General features: G+C 35.2%; 2 protein-coding genes across 2 annotated transcripts; both read right to left on the bottom strand.

Annotated features, from left to right (window-relative positions):
• Positions 1-1,019: 1,019 nt before the first annotated feature.
• LOC114193731 (uncharacterized) lies at positions 1,020-1,927 on the bottom strand. Its single transcript, XM_028083644.2, has one exon. The coding sequence runs from the start codon at positions 1,758-1,760 to the stop codon at positions 1,326-1,328; it is 435 nt and encodes a 144-aa protein (XP_027939445.1). The 5' UTR covers positions 1,761-1,927; the 3' UTR covers positions 1,020-1,325.
• Positions 1,928-5,799: 3,872 nt separating this feature from the next.
• LOC114194331 (mitogen-activated protein kinase 20-like) lies at positions 5,800-11,579 on the bottom strand. Its single transcript, XM_028084485.2, has 10 exons — positions 11,115-11,579; positions 9,644-10,052; positions 9,146-9,273; positions 8,981-9,040; positions 8,552-8,701; positions 8,288-8,443; positions 7,914-8,125; positions 7,708-7,809; positions 6,569-6,726; positions 5,800-6,479 (listed from the first exon to the last, which is right to left on the bottom strand). Exons 1-10 carry the CDS (start codon positions 11,136-11,138, stop codon positions 6,043-6,045), a joined length of 1,836 nt encoding a protein of 611 aa, XP_027940286.2. The 5' UTR covers positions 11,139-11,579; the 3' UTR covers positions 5,800-6,042.
• Positions 11,580-12,900: the final 1,321 nt, after the last annotated feature.

Raw genomic sequence — 12,900 nt, 5'->3', positions numbered from 1 at the left:
ATGAGATAAACTGGCATGTTCTGTTCCTTCTTCATGGATAATCAGTTAAGGTTGAATTAAGGTGATTTGTGTGTGGTGATGGATACACATTATAGTTGTGCAGGATGGCACATGCCCAATAAGGGTTTTGAATTTGATGATTCTCCAAAAAATTGTGGTGGCTGTGACTGTGATTGTGACTGCTCCAGGAAGTTGGCAATTGGAGGATGCAGATGAGGAGTGTTGTGTTGGATCTCCAAAACAGTACACAGATTGCAGTGCAAGTGCCTGTAACTGTAGTCTCAGACCAGAACACACCTTGGTTTTATCTCATTCTTATCAGCACCTCAATTTCAACTTGTTTTTCTTTCATACGACACCACATTCTTAAATTTAAGGAAACAATGATTGTGTTGAAATCCTGTTGCCGGAAAAAGGTTTCTTGGTTTGAAACATGGAAGGAAAGGAAAGAATTAAGAGAGTTAAGAGTGATCCATGATGGGTGGTTGCTTTTAGCTTAAATCATGGGATGAGAAAGGAAGGCATGTGAAATTTATAAGGCATTGAATTCAAGTGGGGTGGTCTCTTTTTTGTGTATACCGCATTGTAAGTGTAAGTTATTGTGGTAGTAATGGCTAACTGCCAAAAAAGTCAAACAACCCTATTCCAAAATCCCCAAACCAAAGTTTTCACAAGAGAAAGTGACCAATGCCAACATGTGTATGTGCCATGTTACTTTAAAAACCTCTGATCTCATCCAGATTTTAAGACCAAATAGGGGTGGCCCACTGGACCAAGATGAACAAAAAAAACCTGTCACACATAGCCCACGTACATCCACCACAGACACACCATAATGTCATACACTTCCACCCACTCTACCTTCGCCCCAGATCATCATCATCATCATCCAACACCTTAAGATTCCTACAACACTTCCCCAAAATCAATTCTCTAACACTAATCTGCGGCGTAACATTATCAACTTTCAGGATATATATATATATATAGAGAGAGAGAGATAATATAAAGTCATCATCAAAAGAACACAGTGAGAAACTGAGAACTTCAAAATAAAAAAATAAAAAAATGAAAATCTAAGAACATGGGAGACATTTTCCTTGATCCCAACCTCCAAAAGTACAGCCAAGAACAGAAAAATTAAAAGTAAAAAAAAAGAAAAGAAAAAATATCTAACTAATGGGTCTGTGGGAAAAACCAAAAGAACCTAACCTAGGTTGCTGCTGGTGCTGGTACTGTTGCTTCCATAATCCATCATGCAGCAGCTTCATCACCATGGATTATTGATTCATTCATTCATTGATTCATTTTGATGATGATATATATCAACCTCCAAACTTTGTCTTCTCCTTCTCCAACTTCTCAAAGAAACCAGTGAGAGCCCTCAAGGCTTTCACTTGGTACTGCAAGGCCAGAATATAGCCAGCGGTTTCATCAAACAGTTTGTCCACCCCTAACGACTCCCCACCAGGCACAATCCTCTGCAATGCATGAATCTTCCTCTCTATCTCTTCTCTGTCATCACCGTCACCATCTTCGTCTTCTTCCTTTTCTTTCTCCTCGTCTTCATCACCTTCCTTGGCAGGCTCTTTCGCAGTGAGTTCCTTCCTACACCGCCTCCTGCTGTGGCGGAAAACATGCAAAGACTTGTGAGAGGAGACGGCGGAGCTGGCCTGGTCGTCTGAGGGTTTTCTGAGGAATGTGGGTATGATAGTGTGCTTTGGGGTGTTATCTTCTTGTTCCATGGATGATGATGACATGTAGAAGTAGTAGCAGTGGTAGTGACAGTAGCAGTAGTAATGTGATGTGTGTGTAAGAGGGTTCAGAGAGAGAGAGAGAGAGAAGAAGAGAAGAGAGATTAATGTGTGAGGGAGTTATATGAGAGGTGAGGTTGTCTTGTGGTGGCTGCAAACAAGGGAGGGTGGGAGGGAGGAAGATGTTAAATTATTGTTGAGCTCTAGAAATGTCAATGCCAACGAAGCTGGCCCCACTGGTTTTGGCCTCACAACACAAGAAGAAGAAGCCCCCAAGTTTTGGATTGGGGCATGAGGTGGCCTTCACGCTCCACACCAACACCCTCTTCCACCTCATCAATTTTTCACCTCCTCTTTCATGCAGTAAGCAACCACATTTTCATTTTTTACCATTGTGTTTTACATCTTCATTGCTCACTGTTTTCTTCCAAGGATCACAGAGGGGGTGTGTCTGTGTGAGAAGATAATGGGAAATGGCATATTTTAGCAGAAAAGATGAGATATTTATGGTTGATTATAACATGTTAAACACATGCATGATGGTAATAGTCTATGAAGTGTGTGTTGGGATGGGAAAGTGAGGATTCTTAGCTAGTAAGATTGAAATGAGGTAAAGGTGAAAGTATAAAGTTTACAAGTGTGACTGAAAATGCAACCCCGTTGAGGAGTGGAGATGTGAGAGCATAAAAAATGGTCCCACAGGACACAAAACAAAGGGAAGAAAGCACATGTGCTCACATGAATTCCTTGAACCTAACACCCACCCATGTGCCTCTCCACTCTCTTCTCTTCTCTTTCATATGCCATATGATCTGCATCACCACCCTTCGCATGACTGCCACGTGTTTTCTTTCCGGTGACCCCACCTTGAGCCCCACAAAACCCCCTTCTAACCCTTTTAGGCCAAATTAATCATGCAAAATGCTACAATCATATCAATCCCAACCCATATTAAACTAACAACTTGTCATTTGAGGGAAATCAAACACTCTGCTTAGCTAATTCAGGACAACTTGGTTCTCTGCATAAACAAGTTAATTGAACATCGCCACAGTATTTTATTAAATGATTGATTATGTCGCATCCATAACAATAAATGCCTGTATAAAAATATCAGTAATCTGAAGGAAATCTATCAACTGCCTTGAATGACAGTTTTTTGTTTTTCTTTCTCATAAACAAAGTTGCCCAGATGGTAAATTTGACAGTCAGAACACAGATAAAAATTGAGTCATCATATGATGTACAAGCCAAAAAAAAAAAACCATTATTTGATGGTGAGTGAAGGATAAAGAAAACAAAGAAAAAAAAAAGTGAACGGTGCTGAAAGCTGGTGGGTAATGTTTGTGAGAAAGTAATTTACAGAGAGAGAGAGAAAAAGATTACAGATTTTGAAGACAGTAGCTTTTTAATGTTTGCAATTACATTCGATTATTTTAACACAAAGGGTAGTAGTTAGTAGTAGTAGTGGTGGATTAAAAGCTTTAGACACATTGGTTAGTGAGTGAGTGGTGTTGTAACTTTGATTGGGAGAGAGTGAAAAGAAAAGAAAAAATGAGATGAGATGAGATGATTGATGCATGTATGTGTAAGTGTTTGTTAATATGGTGGTGATTGGTGTTGCAGCTTTAGTGAGGGTTCCGTAATTAGTGATGGATGGTGTGGCCCTGTGAGAGTGTGGTGGAGAATCAGAGAGGGGAGGTGGTGGTGTTTCCAAGAAGGAAACCAATCGGCGGATTGGGTCATTGGGATTGTATGAGAGATTTGGTTGTGTTGGGCATATGGGACTCCATGTGCTCAGACCCACTCGGATCCCTCTGTTCTTGTCACATTCACACACTACACTACTCTTTTTATTTAATGCCACACAATTTTTTCAATCCTTCATTATTTTTCTTTTTTGCTTCCGGGTGGTAAGGTAATGGGGGTCCGTACCACCATTTCTTGTACGAAATTTCAATGAAATTGTTACAAAGGGTCTTGGCATGTATATCATTGATGAGAGAGCTATTGTAATTCAATATCATACATCTAATCTATCTGCAAAAACATGTGTGGACATCCTACCTGAGTTTTGTTTCTGTTCACCATTTGCATCATCAGACCCTGTTTCCCGGTTATTTATTCATCCTCCTCACTCTTCTTTTGGACACATTACCATCTTCAAAATCATCTTACTGTGCAAACAAACGAAACTCTCACATGGTAGGCCTCTAGGGCTACCTATAGACATCTTTCCATTATTCCCCCTACAACCTAATCACCACACTGGTAAAACATTGTAATTACAAATATTAACCACATTCAACTTATGAGCAAAAAAACTTGTACATAATTCCTTTGCTGTTATTTTCATATCAGAATCAGAATTTCATTTTAATAGTTTCTGTGACCCGTTAATGCATACATCTGGTGTGTACAGCTTGGTTTGGTGAATGTATATATCTTTGTTTTTTGTTTACTTAGGTGTGAGTGAATGATGATAGCCAAATAGTGAATTAAACATCTTTAGTTAAAGAAAATTCTGTGAATAGGAGTGACTAGGCAGGCATGGCACCACAAAAGGTTGTAACAAGAAAAAGGGAAGTTTTGTCATCCATTTTAGGGTGTGTAGGTGAATGAAGGAAGATGGCAGTGGAGCAAAAACTTATTGCAACAATATGAGCAATGAGGTTTAGAAAAAGGAAAATAAATGCTTGCAGCTGGTGAGGAATATTCATGGAGGGAGGGAGGAATGAGGATTTTCTCAACCTGTTTATAACTTAATGGTCAGCACATGAACTGACTCAGACTTTTATTGGTGAGCCCCGCCTTGTTTGCAGTTGCATATGCAGTAAATGCCAAACAATAAACAAGCGACCAAATCATTCAAATGCATTATCTCAACTCTCTGTTTCAAATTCAAATTTACCTCATTTTCTAGGACATTCTTGTCCAATGCTTTTAATCCATCACTTAAATGAATGATTAATGTAAATCAACCAACAAAATGTTTTTACATTTCAGAGCCATGCAATGCAACATTACTGTGACAGGAGTGATGCACCAGGTTTTGTGATAGGATAGTAACTAGTCACAAGTCTCTTTGCATCACACTTTCCACCGTTACCAATTTAACTATTCTGAAGTAAGAAGAAGAAAAAAAAAAGAAGAGTTATAAGTGGATGTACATTCTGAAAGCTAGCCTCCACATAAAGTTAATCTTATCCTGTGTAGGTACCTAATAGATAGAGCTTCCAAAAGGTAGCTGCAGTAACTTCCTCCACATGGAAGCGCAATGTGGCTCCAGGAGGCTAAAGGTGGCCACATGTTTGTTCATATTTTCAAAATCGTATGAAATACAGTGATGTCGCATTCAATCAAATGCTAAAACTATTTGTTTGAGGGGTTCCATTTCAATAAACACCAGTGGTAGCAAAACATACTCTTTTCACATTTTTCTGACCAAAAATTATTACTTAATTTACTTGGATCACCACCTATCCATAATTCAACTAAATTTTTCTAAATAAAGTTTATTCAAAATGTGAAGAGTAATCTGAACCATTGATCTAAAATCACTTGGCATTTTAATCTGAACCATATGATCCGTAGTTACATCTTAAAAAGGGTATGTTACGGGTATTTCTCTTTCAATAAAATAAAGAAATGTCTGTTTCTTTTAGTAACACAAAAAACAAAAATAGAAGCAAATCATGCAAACACCAAACCTACTTTCAAGGATGAATAGTTATTATGAGTAGGTGAGAAAAATTCAATAGAATTTGAGCCATTGATAATGTTTTAAATGGAATCCAGTTGTTTAAGAAAGTTGTGAGGAATATGTTTTTATAATGGCCAAAGGGGATTAAACCACTATGGTTAAACAATGAATCTCCTTTATATCCCGTGAGCATAACACGCATAAAACAAGTAGCAATTTTAACATCTTTACAAGTACATGTACCAGTCTGATTTATTTATTTATTTATGTCCATTTGCAAAATAGTCATTGCAGGAAATTTAAAAAGGAAAAATATGTAGGGAAAGGGTTGTGTGGATTGAATTACAAGATAGAACTCAATTTCGGTTGTTCAGTTTATTGATAACTAAAATGTTTACAAGGTTTTACAAGGTTTGACAAGAGAAAGCTGGTTCTTTCTTTCTGGGAAAGTAGCACTAACTCATGTAATCATCTTACACAAAGCACCACCACCAGAGACTACTACTTCTCCACTGTAAAGAAACTTCTCTTGTGCTCGACAAGGATTGCTCCACGTGGCCAAACTATTCACAAGCCAACATTCTTCTAGAACAACCTTGTAATACCATATTGTACTGGTCCAACCTTTCTATGAGCAGTTGTACTAATCCCACCATATTGATGAGCTTTTGATTGCAGCAACTTTGTGTCAATGGCTATTCGGTCATCCTGCTCTATCTTGTTCACTCCTGCTCGTGTCATGAAAAAAGGGTTGGAATCAATATTTATAGCTGTTTCTGGTGCTATTTGGCCATTCACACAACATTGCTGTGCAAGTTTTGATTGTAAAGACACACACTTCTCAGCTTCTGTTGCTGACCTTTCTTGTTTCCCAGAGGTTAATCTTTGATAATGATTTGTCGGGGGAGTAGGTTGAGAAGGAGGAACAGAAGCTCTCATAAATGTCCTGGGCTCATATGAACCCTTGACAACACTTGCATACTCGTATGGAATAACCGGCCCAACAACTTTACCAGGTTTTGCTGAAAACAAGAATGTTTGCTAGTTGATTACTGACAATGCTCATAAACCTGACAAAGCACGATGATGATAAATGATAACAATGACATACCATGTGAAAATTTTTGCAGACCCTGAATGGACCTTGGCGCAGGGTTTTCTGTATCCCTCGAATTATTGCTGTGTTCCTCAGTTGTTTGCCTGATTTTGCTGGAAGCAATATTTGATTGCTCTTTTGTGGGTACTATATTTGAATGTATAATTGTTGACCTGTCAGTAATTCCAAAAAGAAAATAAGGAAATCAAACAAGAAAAATTTTAGTGTTATGTAATCTAATTAAGCTTCCCATTAATGACAATGAAATTATGGCTCAGATAAATATCTATAACAGGTTTGAAATAACTCAGTGCATTTGCAAGTCGTGCACGTCACTTCATCATCCATATAGTCAACCACATCTTACATTAATGCATCATAGAAAAATGTATAGTAATTTTATATGATCTAAAACCAACACCAAATTCACCGATTTAATTGAAAAATCAGTAAATCGTTCTTGCGTCCAGTCCAAATATACCACTAAATCAGCCATAACCATAAGACAAATCAGTCAATGAACAAGAAAATCAATGAAAAAAAGCCAAAAATCAGTTCCTAGTGAACCTATAAAAAATACTTAACAGACACCTTTTCTTACTTCTTAGAAAAATGACATAAAGAAAACTTAAAATACTAATTATCATTTTTTAATTATAAATGTAAAATTGATACTGTTGTTAGTAGACATTGTTGTGTAATGTTGAAATTTAGACACAAGTATTATATTTGATTTGCACTTTTTTTGCGTGTGTCAAATGTCAATAATCTATAAAACAGCGTTTCAGCTTTAGCTTTTAGCCTTACAAAATTAAGATATCATGTTTCTTTAATATATTTTATGCATTTATTAAATTATTATTTAATACCTTGACCAGTCAAGTTTTAAACAGTGGTAGCATCTATGCACATGGAAGATAAAACTAGAACTGTTATCGCATCAAAAACATTTGTCTGTATGTGTCAGTTCCTATTTACAGATAACATAATTTTCTTAAGCATCATCTCATATAGTCATTAGTGTACTCAACAATCATAATAGAATATTCAATCCTGTGTTAGATATAATATAATCAAAAGAGCTTTTTGCCAACAACGCATGATAATAATAAGTGACAACTAAAATCCAATGAGTTACTACATTAACGAATTACCTGGGAAGTGATACATGCTTTCTTTCAGGTGGCAGAACTGGACTACTTTTGCCACTAGTTTCCTCAAGATGAGCAAATTGCTTCTTGAATTGATCAACAGCACTGTGAAGAATAAGCACCAATTAAGGTAAGGAGAAGAATAATAGATATACTAAGGAAAAAAGGATAACCAGTTGAAGAATGGACCGAAAACAAAAAATAAAAACCTTGGGTAAAGAAAATTAGTTCTCTCTGTTCCATTTATGTAGTCTTTCAATAGTTGAGGATGATACTCTAGAATCTCACGAAAAATTAACTCTCCAATTTCTTCCTTTGTGACTCTTCTCCTTTCGAATTCAAACTCCATTTTTGTAATAGGCTGGCATGATGGTTCCCTCTCAACTTTCGCAAGTCCCTTGAAGTAAGGATCAGCTAATGCCTGAAAATGCCAAATCCTTCAAAATTCTTTACCAAGAAAGTCACACATTTCTATTTGTCCAAACCCCAAAAGTAAAAGCATAAGCTCCAGAAATAGTTACTTATGTAATTACAATAATCTTTCAACACACACAAACAAAGCATAGAGAACAATATAACAAACCTCTTCAGCAGTAGGCCGGTCTTTCGGATCAAAGGCGAGCAACTTTTCAAGTAGTCGTAGTGCTAAAGGATCTGCATTAGGAAATTTTTGTGCAAATGGTATAGGCTGTTTTTTCCTCATACTAGTCAGGTATCTCCTTGCCTTATCATTGCGTACCTGCATGCAACACAAAGATTCAAAATTGTCACCAAAACAACGATGATGTTGGTAAAATTAAGTTAAGCAAATGCTGACAGTTTCCCTCTACAGAGAAAAAACAATTACCCGGGATATCGTATCAAGCGAGGGCGTACCAAGCAGATCTGTCATCAGATCCAACTGATGCACAACATTTTTTCCAGGAAAAAGAGGCTTTCCTATCAATACTTCAGCAAAGATGCAACCTATACTCCAAATATCAATTGCTGGAGTATACTGCATTCAATACCTTAGCGTTAACCCACCAGAAGACACAAAACTAACAGAAACTAGAAACCAGTGGATTAATAATTAATAATAAATAACAGATTGGTCTTGGGTCTTACTTTTAGCTATTGAGGGGAAAGAACATAACAGAAAGCATGTATCATGTGTTGATATGAAATTTCTACACAAAACTATTGAGCATGAATTAGGGTGTGGAGATTCAAGACTATGCAGAATTTGGTTCTCTTCTTTTATATGATATTCAAAAGAATCGTGAAAAAGTCATACCCTCGAGTAAAAGGATCCACATAGCTCCGGTGCTCTATACCACCGTGTAGCAACATAATCCTATAGAAATAATATATTAAGTAAGCAAGAAAACATCAGCTATCTGTTCTCTAGCAAAGCTGTAAAATTGGTATGAAACAAACAGGAAATTTTATCATGGAATACCGTCCAAAATACAGTTGTTGGCGTGTCACTAAAAGCAACTCTGGCTAACCCAAAATCACATATTTTAAGTTTACAGTTTGCATTGGCTAATATATTCTTTGGCTTCAAGTCTCGATGATAGACATTTGCTGCAATGTTTGTTGACAAATATTAGATGAGCAATAATTCTGGCATTGAAGTCAGCAAACTTAAGTTGATTAATACACAGAGTAAAATATAAAAAAGGAAAATGAATTAATAAAACATTCTGGTCAAATCGTATAAGTTTAAGGAAATCCAGCCACGTGGTAAAAACAAAAAGTCAGCAACAATAGACAAAAAAAAACTGATATACATAATGCTGACATCTTTGTAAAGAGAAATGCAATGGAATGATGCAATTTCAATTACATTTCATTCAAGTGCTGAAAACAAGGTATATATAGCTATTATTAGCAACACAATGTGCATTCAAATAAGATATTGATGAAGAAGTAACTAGTAGATATTGAAGAATACCAGTGTGAATATACTTCAGTGCTCGAAGTAACTGGTAAAGAAAAAATTGATAGTGCTCTTTTGTTAAGTCATCATTGGCTTTAATGACTTGATGCAGATCAGACTCCATTAGCTCAAAAACGACATAAATATCCTTAAAGTCCCTCCTCGAAGGTGGCAACATAACATGCTTAATTTCAACAATATCAGGATGTCGAAGAAGTCTAAGCAACTTTATCTCACGGAGAATACGAGCAGTATCAGATACATGCTCGAAGATATCATGTATCTTTTTAATTGCTACTTTCTCGCCAGTATGAGTGTCTATAGCTGAACAAACAACACCATAACTCCCTTTCCCAATGACCTCTTGAATTTTGTACCTGTTGGCATCGCCATAATCGGAGAAAAATTCCATCTCCATCGAACCCTGTTGCAAAGATATAAAAGTAATCCAAATAGGAAAATCAGGCATGCCCAAATTTGGTCATCTACAAACGTTAATAAATCAAGCTAAAGCAACAAATCGGAAACAAGTTTTCAAAGTACATAAATTGAAATTAAAATAATAAATAAACATTCTTTGCTATATCTCAGAATCCATGATCCATACATAAGCTCATTACACATTAAACAAAAAAAAAAATTGCGTGTGCCATATTATTTACATTATGGAACTAACTCGGCATTGAAGAATCATAGACTCGGATTAGAAACTATATTTTCAGTAATCTGGTCACATCAGCAACATAGATTGGACTAACACAAGCAAAATAACAAACAATAAAGATAAAGAAACACATTGTCACCATAAACGGCCTCACTCCCCGTCCCCAGCTTTCGCCAGCCAAAAGGAGAAAATATAGCGATTAAAACCATAAACACATCACAATTCCTATACTATAACTTTTCTCTTCCCCAACTCACCATTTGTTGTCATTCACCAACGTTTATTTGGGAGAGTCAATATCGTACAACGTACCTAAAGCGTGCAAAACACATCTCAGAAGACGTATAAACAAAGAAAAGAAAAAGGGTGGGTTGATTGAGATGGAAGATCAACCCCAGGAATGCAATCTAACAAGTAAAAAGAAGAACCTCGCAAAATTCATGAACATATTAAACCCCTACAAAAATGGTGCCAAAAATAAAGACCTTGTGAACAAAAAATCGCGTGGGGGAGAGAAATTATGTCACTGGTGGACTAAATATGAGTTGAGAGCTAACTAACATCATAACAAGCCCCCATGGAAGAAACTCAGCAGAGCCTCACTTCCACGCCTAGACTTAAGTAATCTAGAATTCTGAGAAGTAAGCCACCAACAGAGAAGGAGACAAAATTTTAGTTTCATCATTCATTACTCTGCTTAGATACAAAAAGGGCACCCTCATCATTCATTGAGGGACAGAGAAAGAGTTGAAAAAAGCAATTTTTTTAGTGAAGCAACTAATAAGAGTGAAGCATAATGAGGAAAGCAAACAAGAAATCCACCTTTTTTCTGTGATCTTGCTGCATTCTGAGACAACAGGCACTACAAATTAAGCCACCAATAGGAAAGACATAGAAAGGTAAGGTTCAATTTTGACATAAAACAAAACCGAAGCACATTTACCCTCCCTACCCCAGCTCCTTCAACCCACACAGAATCCAAACACAACCCCACCTCCAATTCCAACACCAAACTGGCACGTGAAGCGAAGTAGATCTAACTCAGAGACAAAACTCACCCATCTCTCTCTCTCTCTCTCTCACCCCACACTCAGATCCCAGAAGAGCTTCTTCAAGAAAAAGCGCGTTTGAAGAAGCTAAAACGAGTGGCCCGGAAGAGGAGTACACCGACACAAGGAGAAAGAGTGAAAATTTTGAAAGGCTTCGTTGTTGGAATGAGTTGTTTGTTGAGTTGTATGAGAGGGTAGCACTTCTCTCTCTCTCTCTGCTTCGCATTCGCTTGTGAGATACGGATATGGTATGGATTCTTATTATACCGAAGTGGCGTATTTGGTATTAAGAGAGAGTGTGGAGGGTGGTTTCGTAAATTTAGGCTCCTAAAACCTGGTTACGAAGTAAGATGGCAGATACTGTTCTGGAATTACCTGTCTGTCTCCTCTCCAACTTACATGGCATAGGGAATGTGCCAAACACGTGTCACCTTACAAAATATTAAAATGTCATAATTTTCATTTTCATAAATATTTTTAACAATTTATGAGCTGAATAATCTTTTCGCTCTTTCAAAATGTATATTTTGTCTGTGTAATCCTTAAATATTAATAAATAAATAAAATGTCTCCAAAAAAATAGTTTTTTTACATCTATCTTTCATTTTAAACAGATTCTACTTATTATTGTTAAAATATAATGTAATTCTTAAATATATGAACTGAATTGTATTTTAATAATAATGTATATAAATTAAATATCATTTTAGTGATGATGTGTAAGAATCTAGTTGAAATACGGGATAAATTTATAATAATATATAAAGATAATTATAATAATATCTATTTTGTATTTATATTTCAAAATTTTAATTTTATTTTTTAAAATATAATTATTTATTAATTTTTTAAAAATTGATCATTATTTTATATATTTTTTATAAAATTATTTATTTTTATTTTTTTATCAATTGTTATTTTATATTTTTTATGATATATTTTATTTTATTTTTAATAAATATAATTTTATTTTATATATTAATTTAATAATATTATAATATCATCACTTACTAATAATATAATATCAGATATATTTTAAAAATACAGATGTGATCTCTGTGTTTTATGTTAGTATAAATAATATAAATAAAATTCAGAAGCTTTATTTTAATTTATTAAAATTCCATAACTAGATTAAAATCTGTGTACAATTTTAAGATTCAAGTTTACCTTTTTACTAATTCCTTCATGTAAAATCACGCGGAACAAATAATAATCATTCTTAAATCAAGATTAAAAATGATACGATGGTAAAAGTAAAAGTACATATAATAAATATAATAAAAATAATAAAAATAATAATAATAATAATAATAATAAATATTTTGATATTTTTAATTGGGAAAGTATCTCGTTGATTTAGTCATGTTAGTTTAATATTATATTTATCAGTTATTTCCTTAAGAACAAAATTACAAACATATGTCTAGCCATATATTTACTATCGTGTTATCATTAGCTATAAACGTCAAAATAATGATAACACTAATAATATTAAAAGTGACACCAAATAGTTAATAATACCCATGGCATTAATAATCTCACAAAAATGTATGATT

This window comes from Vigna unguiculata, chromosome 8 (genome assembly GCF_037176805.1).
Source record: "Vigna unguiculata cultivar grain cowpea cultivar isolate G323 ecotype 2 chromosome 8, ASM3717680v1, whole genome shotgun sequence".
Lineage (NCBI taxonomy): Eukaryota > Viridiplantae > Streptophyta > Magnoliopsida > Fabales > Fabaceae > Vigna > Vigna unguiculata.
The sequence above is the reverse complement of the archived record's forward strand: the minus strand, read 5'-3'. Positions and strand labels throughout refer to the sequence as shown.

Excerpts from the sequence above, each read along its gene's own strand:
- LOC114194331 (XM_028084485.2), bottom strand. The coding sequence starts at position 11,138 with ATGCAGCAAGATCACAGAAAAAAG. Across the intron at positions 9,274-9,643 it reads ACTGAAGTATATTCACACTG|CAAATGTCTATCATCGAGAC; the intron begins GTATTCTTCAAT and ends CAAACATTGCAG. Across the intron at positions 7,810-7,913 it reads ACTAATTTTCTTTACCCAAG|TGCTGTTGATCAATTCAAGA; the intron begins GTTTTTATTTTT and ends TATTCTTCACAG.
- LOC114193731 (XM_028083644.2), bottom strand. The coding sequence starts at position 1,760 with ATGTCATCATCATCCATGGAACAAGAAGATAACACCCCAAAGCACACT.